At 41.0% G+C, this 19,589-nt stretch overlaps 1 protein-coding gene and 1 long non-coding RNA gene across 14 annotated transcripts in view; both read left to right on the top strand.

Moving 5' to 3' along the window:
* The window catches only part of NFIA (nuclear factor I A), a 597,699-nt gene that overhangs the window by 478,417 nt on the left and 99,693 nt on the right, over positions 1 to 19,589 (top strand). For all 13 annotated transcript variants that reach the window (XM_001084362.5, XM_015140952.3, XM_015140938.3 and 10 more), the window contains 2 exons: positions 5,757 to 5,874; positions 12,455 to 12,582. In XM_001084362.5, the coding sequence (XP_001084362.2) occupies positions 5,757 to 5,874; positions 12,455 to 12,582 (246 nt within the window). The remainder of the gene's footprint in view (positions 1 to 5,756; positions 5,875 to 12,454; positions 12,583 to 19,589) is intronic.
* Positions 1,339 to 5,546, top strand: LOC144333123 (uncharacterized). The gene is made up of 2 exons (XR_013401514.1): positions 1,339 to 3,032; positions 3,833 to 5,546. It is a non-coding gene; the product is annotated as an uncharacterized LOC144333123 (long non-coding RNA).

The following is a 19,589-nucleotide window of genomic DNA, read 5'->3' as shown; positions in this document are numbered from 1 at the left end:
CTACCTCCAGAATCTTAGCCCCCTTCCAAGCATTCTGAATATGGTTTCTGTGTTAGTCTGTTCTCCTGCTGCTATGAAGAAGTACCCGAGACTGGGTAATTTGTAAACAAAAGAGGTTTAATTGACTCACAGTTCTACATGGCTGGGAAGGTCTCAGGAAACTTATAATCATGGCAGAAGGCACCTCTTCACAGGGCAGCAGGAGAGAATGGGTCCCGAGTAAAGGGGGAAGCCCCTTACAGAACCATGAGATCTCGTGGGAACTCACTCACTGTCACGAGAACAGCGTGGGGGAAATTGCCCCCATGATTCAATTATCTCCACCTGGTCCCACCCTTGACATGTGGAAATTACAATTCAAAGAGAGATTTGGGTGGGGACACAGAGCCAAACCATATCAGTTGCCTTATGAATGTTCCCAGGTCTGCAGTGATCTTATTACTTCCCTATTCAGAAACTGTCCTGGATCCCACAGATCACTCACTTTACTAATTTTTTTGTTTTTGTTTTTTGTTGGTTTTTTTTTTTGAGACGGAGTCTTGCTCTGTCTCCCAGGCTGGAGTGCAGTGGTGCGATCTTGGTTCACTGCAAGCCCCACCTCCCGGGTTCACACCATTCTCCTGCCTCAGCCTCCCAGGTAGCTGGGACTACAGGTGCCCACTACCATGCCCGGCTTATTTTTTGTATTTTTAGTAGAGACGGAGTTTCACCGTGTTAGCCAGCACGGTCTCAATCTCCTGACCTTGTGATCCACCCGCCTCGGCCTCCCAAAGTGCTGGGATTACAGGTGTGAGCCACCACGCGCAGCCCACTTTACTTCTTATCTCCAAACTTATGCACATACTTTGTCCTTTGCCAAGAAAGCCTTTCCTGTCTCCTGTGCCTCTTTAAATCTGAACCATCCTTAAAGGCTCAGTTTAAGTGCCCACTCTTCCTGGAATCAAACCTTTTTCTGATCTCACAAGCCAATGGGATCTATGACTCCTTTGAACTTTCCTAGCACATTCATAACACTTTTCCTATGAAATTTAGCATGTTCGGCATTGCATTAGATATTAAGGTATTATTTTAGTATACCACTTAGGTTGTAAACCTTTTGGGGACAGAGACACTGTGTACCTTTTTATTATTTCAAGTTTAAGGCAAATACTATATGTGGGAGTCAGTGTGGTGCAGTAAGAAAAGCCCAGGTTTTGAGGTCAGCGTCCTTACATTTTAACCCTGACTCTCTCTTTTTGTCTTTCTGTAACCGAGGACAAGTTATTTAATCTCACTCCAAGCCTTCATTCTCCTCATCTAGAAAATGCATTTTTAAGTTTGAGAATGAAATTAAGTACAGTAAATAAAGTGCTTATCAAAACGTGGCATGATGGGTGCTCCAAAAGGCCTGCCTAAAGCCCACCTCTTGAGTTCTTCATGACCTGTCTAAAGCTCTTTCTGTTCTCCAGATTAGAGATACTGAGAATACCCAACCCATTGCAGGGATACTTTGACAGGGACTGCTCCCCTCAGGTGCGAAGCTTTCTCTTTGGCTGTGACAGTGTCACTGAGTCAGAATCCAACCTGATAAGCCAGCTGTCCATGTGATTCATACCTACAGGCAGTCGCAGGGGGATGTTCCTTGATAAGACTCTTGAAGAAGGCAGAGTTTGGGTCTGTGAATTACTAGGATTATTTAACTCAGGTTATGAAACCCATTCTCATTTCAGAAACTTAGTGATGTTTTAAGACACGCATAACCAGTTTGCCAAGCTCTCAAGTTGCTCATCAGAAGTCAGATAGACACTTTTGGGAAGTGCCAGGCCACCTGGTGCCATTTGCCACATTACAATTACAGTATACTTAAGTGGTTCACAGGAAGTATATATATGGCCAAGCTAAGCCCATTTATGTGGACTTAATTATTTTTTAATATCTGGAAGGTGGGCACACCATGTTTACACAGGCTTTTTTTTTCTTCCCCTATTCTGGCTCTCTTGACGTTTAAAAAAGATAAGACAAAAGACGTTTTTCTAGGATAGATAAAGTATTAAATATAAGTGCATCTGGATGTTCACCATGAGCTAGGAGGCCTCTTCTTCTCTCTGTCTGATCCAGTCCCTCACATTCACACTTTGCTCTGTGTTCCTCTCCTTCCAAAAGCAAGGGAGTGAGGGCCAGACAGTGTCCGCCATGCTCAGGAATGAAACGACTTCTCCACCCAGTTGAGGCCTCATCTCCCTTTTGATATTTGTGAAAAACATCTAAATCCAGACCTATGACACTGATTAGCCTGATAACTCTTCTTCAGCTAATGAGAGGCGTGGCTCTCTAATCTCCAGGAAGGCACAAAGCATTAAGTACCTACCGTATGTCAGCCTGCTGGGAGTGAGGGTGAGTGATCTAGGCTCATCTTTGAGTAATCTCCCTCGCCTCTCCTCCACGGCCTATTTCATACTGAAAATATCACAAAATTAAAGGGGAAATTATGCAAGTAAATTTAATATAAAAAGCAAATTAGGGGATGACGGTCAGCATTATTAATTAGAACCCTGTTTACACTTATTGTCAAGCCTCACCATTTTTTTTAAACGAAAGGCTCTTCCTCCCTTAGAGCCTGTTACTGAGAGATGTGTTTGAATTTCAGAAAGTAGATGTGAATTTCAGTCTTCGATTTTTTCAGCAGTGACTGTTTTTATATACTGACAGTTGTGATTAGGGTTTATTCATTGCTATTAATCAAATAACTATTTTTTCTTAGAAATTCTTATATTCCCTCATACCGTCTCTTGATTCCATAGTTCCATTATGGCACCTCAATTCACCTGGTTTCTCAAGTGCTGATCCTGGGAGTTATCCCAAACTCCCCTGTTCCCAGTATTACAACAGTCAAGAAGTCAGCATGTCTTCTTTTTATTTATTTGTTTTCCAAGATTTTTATTCGAGATGGGGTCTCACTCCATTGCCCAGGCTGGAGTTGTCGTGGCATGATCATAGTTAATTGCAGCCTCAAACTCCTGGGCTCAAGTGATCCTCCCGCCTCAGCCTCCTAAGTAGCTGGGACTACAGGCACGTGTCACTATACCTAGCTAATTTAATTAAAAATAATTTTGTGTGTGTGGAGACACAGTCTTACTATGTTGCTCAGGCTGGTCTGGAACTTTCGGTCTTAAGCAATCCTCCCACCTCAGCTTCCCAAAGTGCTGTGATTACAGGTGTGGGCCACCACACATGTGCCCAGCCAGTCAGTACTCCTGAATAACTTATATCAGGCTCCTCCTTTCCATCCTTTGAGTTTAGACCCCATCCCCACTATACCTTGCACAAATGTCCCAGTGGACTCTCTGGTTTGCCGATTATATTCTTCAAGCGCCCCCCACCCTTTCCTCTCCATGCCTACCCTCATGACAGACGGATCTTTCTAGGTGATAAATGCAAATTTGATGATAGCATTCCCGTACTTTGCTGGTTCTTCTTTCACTATTGAATATAACTCAATGCAGCAACCCGTTGCATTGACTAGTGTTTACTGACTGCCTCCTGGTGTCAGGGACTATATTAGATGCTGACAATATAATCTCCAGTTATAGTGGGGTAAGGTAAATGTTTTAATAGCTTATAAACTTGGCAATCTGCTGAATTCAAATTTATGTTCTTTAAAGAAACCTGCCAGATCCCACCGGGCACATGTTGGCTCATGCTTGTAATACCAGTGCTTTGGGAGGCAAAGGCAGGAGGATTGCTTTAGACTAGAAGTTCAATATCAGTCTGGGCAGTATGGTAAGACCCCATCTCTACCAAAGAAACTTTTTAAAAATTAGTTGGGTGTGATGTAGCACACCTGTGGTCCCAGCTATTTGGGAGGCTGAGGCAGGAAGATTGCTTGAGCTCAGGAGCTGAAGGCTACAGTAAGTTTTGATCACACCTCTGCATCTGCACTTAGCCTGTGTGACAAAGTGAGCTCTTGTCTCTTAAAAAAAAAGAAAGAAAAACCTACCAGATCCTTCATAATCTGACCTTAACCATCCTTCTTCTTTCCCGTGTATTCTACACTATGTCGTCATACCAAGCTCTCAGAAATCCAGTAAACAGTTTCTGCTGTCTTACCTTGATGCTGTTTCCTCTGCCTAGAAGTCCTCCATCCCTTTCAGTTGCATAATTCCTCCTTGTCCTTTTAACATTGTTTCCAGGCTTCACATTTTCTGAGGCCATTCCTTGAACTTCTTATCCCCAGGTTGTGTTAAATAACCCCCTTCTTTGCAGCCACTTCAATTTAGGAATGCAGATGGTCCCCCATTTACAATGATTCCACTTAAAATTTTCAGCTTGACGATGGTGGGAAAGTGACGTGCGTTCAGTAGAAATCATACTTCAAGTAGCCATACAGTTACTCTGTTTTTCACGTTCAGTACAATATTCAATCAGTTACATGAGATATTCAACACTTCGTTATAAAATAGGAGTATTAACTGCATTGTCAACTGATGATATTTTTAACTTACGATGAGTTTATCAGGGCATAGCCTCATTGTAAGTTGAGCGCCTGTAGTCCTATCAAATGACTTCTCAGACTTTTAAAAAATTAATCTGTCAGACTTTCCTTTCCGTTTAGGGGTAGGGACCATGTCTTTCATCTGAGTGCCTTCCTCACTCAGCATAGTTCTTGGCAGTCGCAGGCTCTCAGTAAGCATCCATTGGATGAATAAATGTCTCTGGTTCATGATGACCCTTATTATTTCTTCTGATGGATACTAACCTGTAATTTATTTATTCCAGTATCAAATTATGTGGGCTTAGCTCTCAAACCAGTGCCTCCATGTAGTATCTGTTTTTCCTGCTTTTACGTAATCTTTCAGAAAGATTATTTGCACTAATAATTTACACCACTAATTTTACGGAGTTGTTTGATAAAATTGGTACTTGTTATTTGTCCATTGGAAAACATTTATTAATCTACTGTCAAAAAGGTATCCAGGCTGAAAGATAGAAAATACAAGGAATCAGTCTCACACAAGAGTCATTTCTGAAAATCACAAATAATCAAAATTAAATCAAAGATCAGAAAATTCTTTTATAAAAGGTCAGCTAATAAATATGTTAGGCTTTGTGGGCCATATGGTCTCTGTTGCAGCTACTTGTCTCTGATGGTGTAGTGGGGCAGCAGCCATAGACAATGTAGAAATGAAAGACCATGACTCTGCTCCAGTAAAACTTTATTCATAAAAACTATGGGCCTGCCTTAAATTACAAGGTTGGGCAAATATTCAGTTAAGATGTATGCAAGATGGAGAGGTGATTCAGAGTAAAGAGAAACCACACATTTCATATTAGAAGAAACTGAGAATGGGCAGCTTAGAAAGATGACTTTGTTCTCACCGAAGTTCAAAACAGAATTCCAAAATACAGATGAGTAGAAGCTATCAGGATCAGATAAAGTTAGACAAGCCTAAGGAGTGTTTTGGCTGTTCATTCCAGAAAAGTTTAAGACCAAAATGTGGAGGAAGTATTTTTGTTAAAAGCATCCAAGAATGTTGCAACCTCGGTGACAATTTACTATTACATAAAAAGATGAAAAATATATTAGAAAAAATATGCCTTTCCCGTATAGACTATTTTTAGTTAGTATTCCTTTGGAGTCAGTTTATTACTGATTATTTTCGATTAGCTTACCATATAAATGCAAAAAAAAAATGTGCTAAATGCAACACTGAAGTATGCTGTCATTGATTTTATATGCACAGAATTTAACTGGTTTTTGTTTGTTTTCTTAATTCTAGCACCAATAGCTGCAGGAACTGGCCCAAATTTTTCTCTCTCAGATTTGGAAAGTTCTTCATACTACAGCATGAGTCCAGGAGCAATGAGGAGGTCTTTACCCAGCACATCCTCTACGAGGTAATTTGATTGGCAGCTCTTAAAGAAGTTATGCTACATGGTTGCACACCTTGATTTTAACTCTGGGCCCGCTATGCATTTAGCAATGCGCCTTTAGTGATAGAAGATACCAAAGTAGTGGGTTCAGCCCCAACAGACTGTCAGTCTCATTGGGGAGATAAAGCAAATATGCATGTAGTAAGGTTAAATACACACACACACGTACACACACACACACATACACAAACACAGTAAAAAACTGAGCTAAATTGTGTGACACAGGCTAAAAATAGTTAAAGAGAGCTTTATCCAAAAAGAATACCATGGTTCCAGCTCTAAATGTTGGTTAGGGTTGGTGAGATCAAAAGGAAAAGGAATGGAATTCTGGGTGGGGTGAAAAATGAGCAGAGGCATGGAGGAAGGATGGATGATGAACATAACATGTTCTCAGGAAATGAAGGACAAGGCTGGACTGCAGCAAAGGGCATATGTTTTGGCTTGTTTGGCAGGAAGTGAACACTGGTGACAGTCCCAGTGTCATGCCCACAGCAGACATTACAGCTCAGTGCCAGCTCTTTTCCCACTGAGACCCCAGAGCTCTCAATATCCAGTTTACTGGAGTTGCCCTAAAAGATGAAACCCATTTGATATCCTGGTGTGAGATTATACAAATGGAAGCAGTCACTTGCATGACCTCAAGTGAGGATGGGGCCAGACTACAGATGCCATTGTATTGAGAGACCTTAAAAACAGTAAAGCTAGAGTAGTGTAACCTGATAACGTTTCTGGGGTTCTTGCTGTCCTTAAAGTCACAAAGCCAAAATCAAAATGAAACATTTTTGCAAGATTGTGTTGTCTCTAGATAACCTGTACCAGAGGGAAAGGGATTAGGCATTAAACCCACAGTATTCTTTTACAAATTGGCTTTAGCACTGGACTGTGACAACAAAGAATAGAATGGTGCAGAACGATCTTTAATGTTTGTACACTTTGCGGAAAAATGTCTGACAAAGGCATATTCCTCCTAAAGCAAGTACCTGAGTCTTATGATTTAAAACAATGCCCAAATTGTCGAAATTTTCCTTGGTGCACACTCGTTCTTACCTTGCCTTTATATATTTTAAACATCACTACTTTCAAAAAAAATCAACTTAGTCATCACTAATACCTTGAAGACAGTTAAAGAAACAGGTATTCCCTTAGTATAACTACCAAATCCTACCGTCGTCGTTCATGTTGTTTAAATGTTCCCTTTAGTTCTCTGTAGTATCAGCTCCTCAAGGGGACAAAAAAGTCACACATCCAAAGTCTATTTATAATAGAAGAAAGAGATTGTGAATACATTCGGGTGTTAATACATTTTGAGGATTTCGAATGTTTGCTGATGGAAGAGACATTGTGTGTAACTGCACTCAGTCAACATGAAAAAGCTTTGCAAATGCTTGTAGGCAGTGATTAATTTAAAAGTTTATGGGCTGTTTGTTTTTCATGTGTGTGCTGTACATGTACCATACACCTCCCAAACAGTGTTCCCCGCTTTTTACGTTTTCACACAATTCTCCAGCTATGTTTTATTATCTTTTGTGACTCTCTGAGAGGAAAGCTCATTATGAATGTCATTTAAAAGGCCAGTATCGTTCTCATATTCTGTAAATAACTAACCCTGATAAGGAGCTAATTATAGCCTGCATCAGTAGTTAATAACCTGGTAATATGTTTGTTTTACTCTCATTAGGCTCTTCCTAGGATGATTTTTTAAATTCTTTAAATACATAGATTCAGCAGAATTAACGATGTACAGGTTAGAAAGTGTGCCCAGAAGAATATCTCAGATTCACATATAGAAATGTTCACCAATCAGTATATCTTCCTGCTGTGCCAATATTAATGGATCATTTTCTCTGTGGCAGGCACCATATTAGGTGAGTTGTATGCCTGTTCTGATTTATTCTTCACAGTAATTTTACAATATACACAGTGTCGCCATTTAAACAGTGGAGCAACACAAAGCTCAGAGAAGTTAAGTCACTTGCCCAAAGTCACAGTCCTGGTGAATAGAGGAGTCTCCATTCACACTCAGGTCTGTTGGAACTTTAAAAATGTGCTCTTTTCACTCAGAATCCTCTTGAGAATAGGACTGACTCTTTTCGTGAGGAACAATAGAATATGAGGTCCTAAAAAAGGAGTTTCTAGCATCTCTACTCCTCCCTGGCACTTAGCGTTTGCCGTCTTGAGTTGTTCTTACCATTTTTGAGGCCTGCACGTGTGCAGCCTCCGCATCTGGACGGTGAGTCCCTTGAGTGACAGCGTCTAACGCTTCCCATTCAGCAGCGAACACTATTAGTAAGATACCGTCCTTGGCACCCTGGGTGTCAAGTCAAATAAGAGGGGCTTTACAATCTACTGGTAGAGACTGAGAAGTAAGTGGGAATTTTCAGTTCAGGGTCCTATGAACACTCAGGAAAGTTAAGGCATTTCGCAGTCTTAGGAATGCTAAGTAAGACTTCTAGGCCTTACACACAGTAGGAATTAAGATATTTGGAATTAAGGTAATACTTTTACCTATTTTTTAGATATAATTGCTAGAAATACGAGAAAAAATTCCACACACAAGAAGAGATAGTGCATCACTCCTTAGGAAAATATTCATCCTCACTTTTTGTGTAGATCTTACAGATTCTTTCCTGCTTCCCTCAAGTGTTTCTGGGAAAATAGAATGAGTGTGTTAGAAAGAGCAAGAAAACAAAATCAATGACTGATTCATTTCAATAGATAGATAGGTAGGTAGATAGATGTGATGCAATGGTACTCACTGTAAGTTCTGTACCCCTTCAGGGTAAACATCTTCAAAATCATAGAAAGAACAGTGTAAAAATTGGGATAAAATACATTTTTTATTCCAAAAAACTTTATCAAGATAAACCAGCTGTCAAAAGTTTGTGAAGTCAGAGTAAACTTGTCTCGGAAGCCTCCACCTGTGCTTCCTAACTTGCTTCATTCCTGATCTTTTCCTGTTTTCCATGCTGTACCTACACCCTCCAGATGTTTATCTTTTTTTTCTCCAATAGAGACAGTCTCTTTCTATTACCCAGGGTGAGTGCAGTGATCATAACTCACTGCAGCCTCGAAGTCCTGAACTCAAGCAATTCTCCTGCCTCAGCCTTTGAAGTAGCTGGGACTGTAGGCATCTGCCACCACACATGGCTGATTTTAAATACATTTTTTTTTTTCATAAAGACAAGGTGTCACTATGTTGCCCAAGGTGGTCACTGAACTCGTGGCCTCAAGTGATCCTCCTGCCTTGGCCTCCCAAAGTGTTGGAATTACAGGTGTGAGCCACCATGTCCAGCTTTTGTCAACTTCTGAAAGTCCTTGCTTTCAAACTAAGACATCAGCTGATAACTATAGAATCTTTCAATAATACTGGCTTGGGATATTTGCATTTTGTTAGAAAATGCCAAGGAAATCAAAACCTTTAAAGACTCAGAAAAGTATCAACAATGGGAGAATGATGGACAATGGAGTTGACCTTTGGGGCTAGATCTAATTGAATTATGATACTTGGATGAATCCATGTCACATGTATTCGTATGGCTGTTTCTAAGTCAATAGCCTAATTCAGCAGATTTTTAGTATCTTCTGTTAGCTAGACACTGTGGTAGGCACTAGAGATTAAAAAGCATATAGTAATTTTCCCTAAAGATCTTACAGCCCCATCAGAACATATAGGCTTCTCGTTTTATTTGCCAGAGTACTTCAGAGAAATGTTTATTTTTTTCTAACATGTATTCTTTCTATTTCCAAGATGATTTCAAGTGGCTTTCAATTTTAAAACAACAGGTAATGTTACATGTAGAAAGAGGCCAGAAACCATGTGGAAAAAATTGTTATAGCAGGAACCTGAACCAAGAGTTATGCCTCAAGTTTAACCCTGAGCTTCCTGGTTGCCAAGGCAAAGAGGGTTATATAGTTTGCATTTCTAATAAAAGGAAACAAGATAAATTTGTTCAAAGAGACCATATTTTTCTGGTTATGTTTTGTAAGGAATTCTCTGTGTATATCCTCTTATAAAGGACTCCCGTTAGATGTAGTTTTACATAAAATATAGAAGAGTTCTTCAGTGGCTATTTTTCATTGAACTTTCAAGGAAAGCCAAGCAAAGAACATTAAATAAGCTATTAAAGGCATTTCCTTTGAGTACTAAGCTAGCATGGCACAGTTATGTTGCTTTCCTGTGGTCTGGCTTTAATGAGAATAGAACTTAATGGCTAAGAATACTGGAATGCCAACATTAATAATTAGAATTTCTTGCCATAAATTGGCCCTCCACATTCATTCTTTCATTCAGATTGCTGCAATAGCTTAACTGTCTCCCTGCCCTAGGCTCTATTTTCCTGTTTTCCCCTTTGCCTTTCTAAATCTATCATCTGCGCAGTTACCAAAGTCACTTTTCTAAAATATAACTCCCCTGTCATTCCCTGTTTAGACTATTTTGGGGAGTCTACATTGCTTATAGGAGAAAGTCCAGACATGCAGTATCTTCTGTAACCTCCACCCTTCTCACTCGCTGTGTCCCTTCTTCCCCACCTCAGCCATCCTACACAGCTGGCAGTTCTCCGAACATATCACACTTCACTCACGATGTGTCTTCTTCCTGATAGGCTCCTCCCTTCTGGGGGTTATGTTCGACATCTCTGATAACCTGTGTGACAGGAGCATGCCAATTAGAACAGACACTGCCCTGCTTGCAGGGCTGTCTTTGGCTAGGTCCTGGAATGCTCCTCCTGATCTGCAAGACGTTAACCCTTTAGATTTCGGACTGTGAGGGTGTCTGGGACAAAGAAGGAGAGGCAAGGTTGGAAGAAATGTATGGACTTTGAGACAATGACAGTTTGCCCATTGATAATATTTTTAATACCAAATGGCTGTCTGAGTGGTACATCAGCTGAATAGCAGCCCTGCCTCTGCCCTTTCCTTCATTCTTCCCTGTCTCCTTGACACTCTTGAAGATAGCTCAGGAGCCATTTCCTCCAGGAAGCCTTTCCCGAACCCCTGACTCATCACTTTCTCCATTGTGTGACCCACTGTACCCTGTGTGTGGTTCCATCATAACTCCTATATTTCTCTTTGGCACAGTTTTGTTTGCCTGTCTCCATGTCTGACTCATCTCTGTATCTCAGCACTTTGCACAGCACCTGGCATGTAGGATGCGCACAGTAGGTATTTCATGAATGAAACATACAAAAAATTCTGTCCCCTGAAACATGAAGAAGAAATTTCCCAACAAGCGTTCCCACTAGGTATGAAATCTACTCATCCTAATATGGGTAGATTAGACAGTTTTATCACCCCTGCAAACTTCCTGATTTTGTAGCATTCAATTAAAACAACTACAGCAAGCATAGCAACAGGCAGTATTTCATTACGTTTTCACTCCTGAAGCCTCAAACTGGGGAGAATATTCAGTCCCTCAACTGGAAAAAATGAGATATATTCTGGAAGTTTCTTGACCATACCTCTCCAAAAACCGAAAATCCCTACCCTGATGGAATAAAACTTTGTTTTGATAATCTCTGTATAGAGAAAGCACATAAAAGTCATTGGGCCACTCTTTTTTTATGTCTCTTGTTCTCAGGGGACAATGCACGCCTTCTTCCTTCCTTTTTATTTGTTTGTTCACTGATTTATTTCTAGCTTTTAGAGCAGGACCTGGACTAGCTGTGCAGTAAATGTTTTTTTGAATGAACAACTCCCAAGTGGAAGATGGGAAAATGTGGCAAAAGAAAAAAAAAAAAGCAATCCAAACTTTTCTTTTTCTTTTCTTTTCTTTTTTTGCTTTTTTTTTTTTTTTTTTTTTTGAGACAGAGTCTTACTCTGTTCCCCAGGCTTGAGTGCAGTGGCGCGATCTCAGCTCACGGTAACCTCCACCTCTGGATTCAAGCGCTTCTCCTGCCTCAATCTCCCAAGTAGCTGGGATTACAGGTGCCTGCCACCACGCCTGGCTAATTTTTGCATTTTTAGTAGAGATAGTATTTCACCATGTTGGCCAGGATGATCTCAAACTCCTGGCCTCAAGTGTGATCAGCCTGCCTCGGCCTCCTAAAGTCCTGAGATTACAGGCTTGAGCCACCATGCCCAGCCCAATCCAAGCTTTTCTTGAAGGATCATGAGCCCTGCTTCTTACCCTTTCTGGGGTTCCAGCGGGGATTAAATTGATGCCCAGGTTCATTGCCGATGGCCAGGCCCCAGCCACCACCTGCAGAGATAGGAAATATGTGGCTTTACTCCCAACACTTCCAGGTGGAGACAGAAGCTAGAGCCAGCCAGTCATTCCTCAAAGGAAACGGGAACAAGATGTGGCAGCAGCGGCAACTTGATTGACAATAAAAAATCAAACTCAGACACTTGGAACAACACAGACCCAAGACTTCGTTCTACATCCAGTGACTCACCAGACTGAACAGAAGTTTAAAAGGAGTCCTAGAACTATGCTAAGTCGCCCAGTTGCTTCCTCCCTTGGCTTTCTTTCAACCAGAGGTGCAGTGTCCAAGAGAAAGGTGGTTTCAATTGCTTTTAAACATGCACCCATTTGTTATTTCAGCTCCACAAAGCGCCTCAAGTCTGTGGAGGATGAAATGGACAGTCCTGGTGAGGAGCCATTTTATACAGGCCAAGGGCGCTCCCCAGGAAGTGGCAGCCAGTCGAGTGGATGGCATGAAGTGGAGCCAGGTAAGCAGAGTGGGGGCACGGGCATGTGGCTAACACTGCGAAACTGAAAATACGAGTGGGTTCCCATGCCATGCATAAAAGTGAAGAAAGCAAGCTCAAGGTAGTTCAGTTTTTCAGGATGAACACTTGTTTGTATTGTAATCCAGTTGCCACATTCATAAAAGGATGGCTGTGCAAAGCGGTAGTAATTCAACTGAAATGCAAGACTGGTGAGATGGTGTATGATTTTCTACTCTTACATATTTTCTCCTACACCACAATTCAGCATTTGATCTGCTTTTGGGTTTTTTTGGTTTGCTTTGGTTTTTTTTTTTTTTTTTTTTGAGACGGAGTCTCTCCCTGTCACCCGGGCTGGAGTGCAGTGGCATGATCTTGGCTCACTGCAACCTCCTTCTCCCTGGTTCAAGCAATTCTCCTGCCTCAGCCTCCCAAGTAGCTGGGATTACAGGCACCCGCCACCACACCCGGCTAATTTTTTGTATTTTTATTAGAGATGGGGTTTCACCATGTAGGCCAAGCTGGTCGATTTTTGTATTTTTAATAGAGATGGGTTTTCACCATGTTGGCCAGGCTGGTCTCGAACTCCTGACCTTGTGATTCACCCACCTAGGCCTCCCAATTGTTTTTGTGTTTATACTCTCTTTTGGTTTAGTTTTAAAAATTATCTTTTCATCCTAATAAAAATCTGCCAACTTTTTCAGCAGGATTGGTAACATTCGAAAGAAGAATGGGTTCCTTGCCCTACAGTTTAGACTCAGATTTCTATATGATAAGGACACTTTGCAGTATTTTTCCTATTATTGGATATCATCATGATTGTTTTTCTGTTTAAATGGAACAACTCTCTTTATTCTCATCTGTACTAAACTAAACAAATGATGACTGCTGGTCTAATCTCCTGGGGTAGTCGAATCTTGGCTCTGGAGTCTTGGGAGTAATATGAATAAATCTGATCGCAAAAACTTTTTGAAACCCTTACCGATGTCTAACATGTGGGTTAGAGGGAATCTTCTCCAATGACTTCCTGAATATGGGTATAAAGGATAGAGTATGTGCCTTGAAATCAGACAGCTGGAGTGTCAACCTGGCTTCAACTCCTGCTGACTGTGTGATTGTGGGCAAGTTACCTAGCCTCTCTGAGCCTGTGTCTCCCTTTTTATAATCTGACAGTACTAATAGCTATTTCCTAGCATAGCTACTGCCTATCATAAAGTAAGCATGAAAAAATTGTTCTCTGGCCATCCTTCCCAGCCTTTGCTTCAGAGTAATTCCCTGCAAGTACAGACGAACACCAAGAAAATTTCTGAACCAACCTCTTCATCTACAAATCTTAGCTCCCTTGTCTCCTCCCTGAATATTTTTTTCAAAAGACAATGCTCAGGGGATGTGACTCTGAAGGTGTAGCACAGGGAAAACGCTGGGGCGATAGAACCATTCTGCATCCTGATTGTGGTGGTGACAGTAATCTAGACAAGCATTAACATTCACAGAAGTACATACCTCCCTGCTCAAGTTAATTTTACTGTATCATAATTAAACACAAAACAAAAACACCTCAGGCCCATTGGCTGTGTCTTTTATCTTGCCCCTGCTATTAAAATGCAGAAACGTCTCGTTGCTTTGCTTCTGCGTAGTCTCTCATTCATTCACTCATTGGATAGTCTTCACTGGGGACTTTCTCTATATGAAGCACTATTCCAGGTTCTGGGAACTCAAGGATAGATGGGAAGGTTATGGCCCCTGCTCTCAAGGAATTCACAATCAGAGGTGGGAAACGAACACATAAGCAGATCATTATACGGTGATACGGGAAGCACGGAGATGGTGGTGTTAGTCTTCCGTGCCTTCTGTTTCCAATTAGTACCAACCACAGCACTCAAGGTGTGGTGGTTCTTCTATGAAGGTCACACATCATCTTTTCTCCGCATTTGTGTTCACATCAGTTCGCCTGAAGTGCCTAAGAAATAGTCCCAGTCCTAAATGAGCAGGAAAGTGCTGACTCTCACTGCCACTACCTGCATCGTCAGCGTGACCTCTGTATGGTGCCGATGAAAAGTGTATGTGCTATTAAAAAATTAAAAGATGTAAAACTTCTTTGAACCCTTTTTCAAAGGCTAATTAGAGCCCTAGCCAATTTACCTGCTTCAGTGAAAATCAGAATTAAACATACAGGTTTGGTACATTTGTGCTTGATTATCGTGTAGATGCATTTTTGCGCATATTGAAGCTGCTTTATTAGGTTGAGGTACTCAGAGCTCCCCCATCATAAGGCTGAGCTCTAGGTCCTTACATTTACTTCCTCTGTGTACATTGGGGGCTGTAGAGGTTGATTGATTATTATAGAGTATTTTGACCTAGCGACTCTTATTCAGAGCAATTCCTATTCCTATCTGTACATTATGATTCAAACGATCATAAATTTTAACATTTGAATACCTGAATCCTTTGTAGTCATTAAACAACTAAAGTTTAATGGCTGAATCCTTTTTGGTAAGAGGGGTGTGTGTGTGTGTGTGTGTGTGTGTGTGTGTGTGTGTGTGTGTGTACATATATATATTCTTAGAGAATCCCTCACAATTATATTCCTGGACTGACTCTCCGTTCTCTATCCCCGTTTCATTACAGAAAAATGCAGTTTCATGGTATATGTTTAGAGGGAGTGATAGAGGACAGTGGATAAATGTACATTTGGCCATACTCAGCGCAGAAAGTCATAATTGCAACAAGGCCTGAGGGGACATTAAAACTCAACTGAAGGATGTTGCACATGTTCATGGTGACTTTGGTGTCATTAACTCACACCAGCCATTTAAAATGGATAATTTATGCTGCCAGATGGTCCTTTTTGGGGATTTTCCATAAAGCCCAATCCCCTTTTTGGCACAGAGGACACCTTTATGTTGTTCCCACACTTACGCAGGCCTGCATAGCTTTTCCCCAGGGGTACAGTTAATTGAGTAGGAGGCTTTTAGTGGTCCACATGTAAATTACTTTCAGAAATATGTTGGGAGTTATGTATATCTGAATGTACGGGCAGTTTCTTGGTTTCCTACATTTGGGATAATTCTCTCACACAAGTACTAAGGATACTGTGTATATTCCTCAGATGTGAAGCAAGGCCTGTACCTGCTCCTCACTCAGAACGCTTTGGTATCCATTTACCTGCCTTCAGATGCTTTTTCAGGACTCCCTGGCCAAAAGAGGGCCAAAGGTTGCCAGAAGAGACAAATTTCCTAGAGCAACAGGAAGATTATGGAAAGTAAAACAAACCAGACATGCAGTAAATTACATGGGCCCTTTCAAATGTCTTTTGTAGTATCCAGTTCCCCATTAGTTTATCTCAGCACTTTTAGTGCACAGCTCTTATTATCTGGGAAGAAGGGCATAGGAGATTAAAGATGATGTTAGTTTAAAAACATCAGACAACTTCAGAATGACTTTTGCTTCTCTAACAATGCTGCATTTGTCCCTCGTACTTAGTTTCACTTCCCAGTTATCTCAAACCTGGGTTAGATACGAAACTTTAAAGCAAATCGTGAATTGATGAAACGAGTCCTATGAAATTCTATCAAGCACAAATGCGCATACCATCAACTCTTGTTTATCTGTACAAATGAAGAATTACCGAGAAATTGATAATGCAGATAAACAGGAAGGAAACCAATAGACAGCGCCCACATTGGGTCAGACTCTGCATGTTGCTTTCAAATGTGTGGAAAAATTCTAGTGATGATTGAGTACCTACTATATACCAGGTTTTTAAAAAATTAACCTCCTTTAAAATATGCAAGATATAATGATCCTACCTCTATAGAGATAAAAACTGAGACTCATAAAAGGTCACATGACTTGCCCAAGCCCACACAGATAGTAAATCTGTGGATCCAAAATCCATATGTGAAGCCAAATCTGACTTCATAGTCTATCTTCTATGCTCAATAACCTCTTTTACCATAAACAATTAGAGCAGCATTTTAGGGTCTCATGTCCTGGACTGGTACTTCAGTTAAAACTATAAGACCGGGCATGATGGCTCACGCCTGTAATCCCAGCACTTTGGGAAGCCAAGGTGGACGGTTCACCTGAGGTTGGGAGTTTGAGACCAGCCTGATCAACATGGAGAAACCCCATCTCTACCAAAAATACAAAATTAGCCGGGTGTGGTGCTGCATGCCTGTAATCTCAGCTACTTGGGAGGCTGAGGTGGGAGAACTGCTTGAACCCAGGAGGTGGAGGTTGCGGTGAGCTGAGATCGTGCCATTGCACTCCAGCCTGGGTAACAAGAGTGAAACTCTGTCAAAAAAAAAAAAAATATATATATATATATATATATATATATATAAATAAGAAACAATAAATAACTCATCAGAGAGACCTGAAAAATAATCGATTTTCCTTATCCCAAAGCCTTGTCATACAAGTTAATCAAGAGAAGAAATATAGGTTATTAAATATACATAGGACACAATATATAAGCAAAGAGTATTAACTTTTAACAAAGTAAACTATCATTTTCATTTATAAAATCAAATAATCAAATAACCCTCAGCAGTTAGGTCTTTGTTCAAATAGTAGCTCATCAGACAGGCCCTCAGTGATCTAAAATAGCTGCTGACCCTCCCTCCATCATCCTATAACTCATAACCCTATTTTGCTTGCTTTACATCTGCATCTACTATTTTTTTTTTTTCTTCTGAGACAGAGTCTCACCTTGTCGCCCAGGCTGGAGTGCAGTGGCGCGATCTCAGCTCGTTGCAAACTCCACCTCCCGGGTTCAGGTGATTCTCTTGCCTCAGCCTCCTGAGCAGGTGGGACTACAAGTGCACACCACCATGCCTGGCTAATTTTTGTATTTTTAGTAGAGAAGGGGTTTCATCCTATTGGCCAGGCTAGTCTCAAACTCCTGGCCTCAAGAGATCCTCCTGCCTCAGCCTCCCAGAGTGCTGGGATTACTGGTGTGAGCCCACCACACCAGGGCATCTCTCTGCTATTATTGTCTGTTTTCTATCTCTAGGATATATACTCCATGAACAGTGGGACTTAGTCTGTCTTTTCCATTGTTGTATCTCTAACATCCATAACAGTGTCTAGCACATAATAGGTATTCAATAAATATTGATTGAATGAATGAAGCGATAAAGCAGAGAATCTGGGGTGCTTTCAATAAACTTGAAAGCAGAATTTGCTACCAAGAATACTCTCAGAATTGGTGTTTACTACATTTTTCAATTTGCAGGCTTTCAGTCAAATCCAATTACTAGCAATTCGTAAGCAGAACAATTGCTTAGGCTCAGCCAAGGACCCCATTGATGAGCAGCAGTGCATTGACTTTATTACAAGTATCCCTCACCTGAAAGTGTGTTCCTTTAAGTGAATCAAACCTTTTAAAAAATAAAATAAAAAATAATTCTGTATTATTTTTAAGTTCGTTGTTTAGTATTAGCTCTATATTAAGAATCTCAATAGTGAATTCTTTGTAGAACATTTTATGTAGTATAGACAACCTCCCTGACTTACCTGTGAAAAATTCAGATTTCCATACCAAATTTTCTCTTATCCAAGTGTAAGGAGAACCCATATGAGACACTTCAGACCCTTGCTATTAAAGTGTGGTCTGAGGACCTGCAACATGGCATCACCTGGGGTTTACTAAAAATAGAGAACCCTGGCCAGGCGTGGTGGCTTACACCATAATCCCAGCACTTTGAGGGCCCAAGGTGGGAGGATTGCTTGAGGCCAGGAGCTTGAGATCAGCCTAAGTAACACAGCAGGACCCCGTCTCTGCAAAAACATTTTTAAAATTAGCAACGCATAGTGGCATGTGCCTGTCGTCCTAGCTACTTGGGAGGCTGAGGCAGGAGCCTTGCTTGAGCCCAGGAACTCCAGGTTACAGTGAGCTATGATTGTGCCATTGCACTCCAGCCTGAGCAATAGAGTGAGACCCTGTCCCAAAAGAAAAGAGAAACAAACAGAAAAACAGAATCTCAGGCCCCGCCTAGACCAACAGAATTTTAACAAGATCTCCTGGTGATGCTTATGTGTGTTACGGTTTGCAAAGCACTGATTTAGGCTGCTTTTTTGTCCTTTAGGTGGGTTCTCCCCACTCAGTACTTCTCTGGAAGCCACCTTAACTTTAAATGTCATGCTCCTCAACTTTCTGTCTCTGTTACAGTAGGTTTTCTTTAAAACAAGTCTAGATAGGTAGAATTCTAGCCTATTTTCAAACAGATTAGAGAAGATTGGATTCTGGGTGACTCTAGATACCTCACTATAAGAAAAACAATTCTCTTGTCTCTTTCTCTGTCTCATATTCCTCCAGTTTAGGGCCTGCTGCATGAAAAGGAATGACTGGTCATCTAATCATTATCATTAAAGTCAAGCCAAGTTGTTGAATCCTTATTAAGTGCTGACAGTATGCAGTATACTAGATTAGATACAGAGAGGACTCCAGCAAGTCCCTGTCTCCAAGGGCAAACCTCCGAATTTCCTCGTGTCAGTCACTACCTGTAAGGTGGGAACTTTTCCTTCTGCTCCGTCTCTGTCACAAAGTTATGACAGATGAGGTAATGAAGTCGAAAGTCCTTTGTGAAAGTTAATATTCTCTAATCACGTGAAATACCATCATTGGGATTATTGGGGCAGCCAGGCTTACCCAGCTGAGGGTAGTTGAAAGCAGACAGGGTTAAGTGTCACAGGAGTAAAAGAAGAGAGCTGTTAAATCTGCCTAGAGAATAAGGGACAGTTTTCTTAAAAGGTGGCAGTTAAACTGGATTTAGATGGCATCAGACTGAGAAATGTTCATGTCTCACTTGAAAGTGAGACTTGTCTCTTAGTCTTTTGATTGTTAGTATATATAAATTTAAGTCTTCTTCCTAAGTTGAAAGACAGCTCGGTGACTGTTCTGTGAACCTTTCTCAGGTTATATTTGTCCCCAAAGTTAACGATTTATACCAGGGGTCCAGTGGGCTGCATGGATGACTGCGTTGCACCACATGCAGATTGGAGAC

Source organism: Macaca mulatta, chromosome 1 (genome assembly GCF_049350105.2).
Source record: "Macaca mulatta isolate MMU2019108-1 chromosome 1, T2T-MMU8v2.0, whole genome shotgun sequence".
Classification (NCBI taxonomy): domain Eukaryota; kingdom Metazoa; phylum Chordata; class Mammalia; order Primates; family Cercopithecidae; genus Macaca; species Macaca mulatta.
The sequence above is the reverse complement of the archived record's forward strand: the minus strand, read 5'-3'. Positions and strand labels throughout refer to the sequence as shown.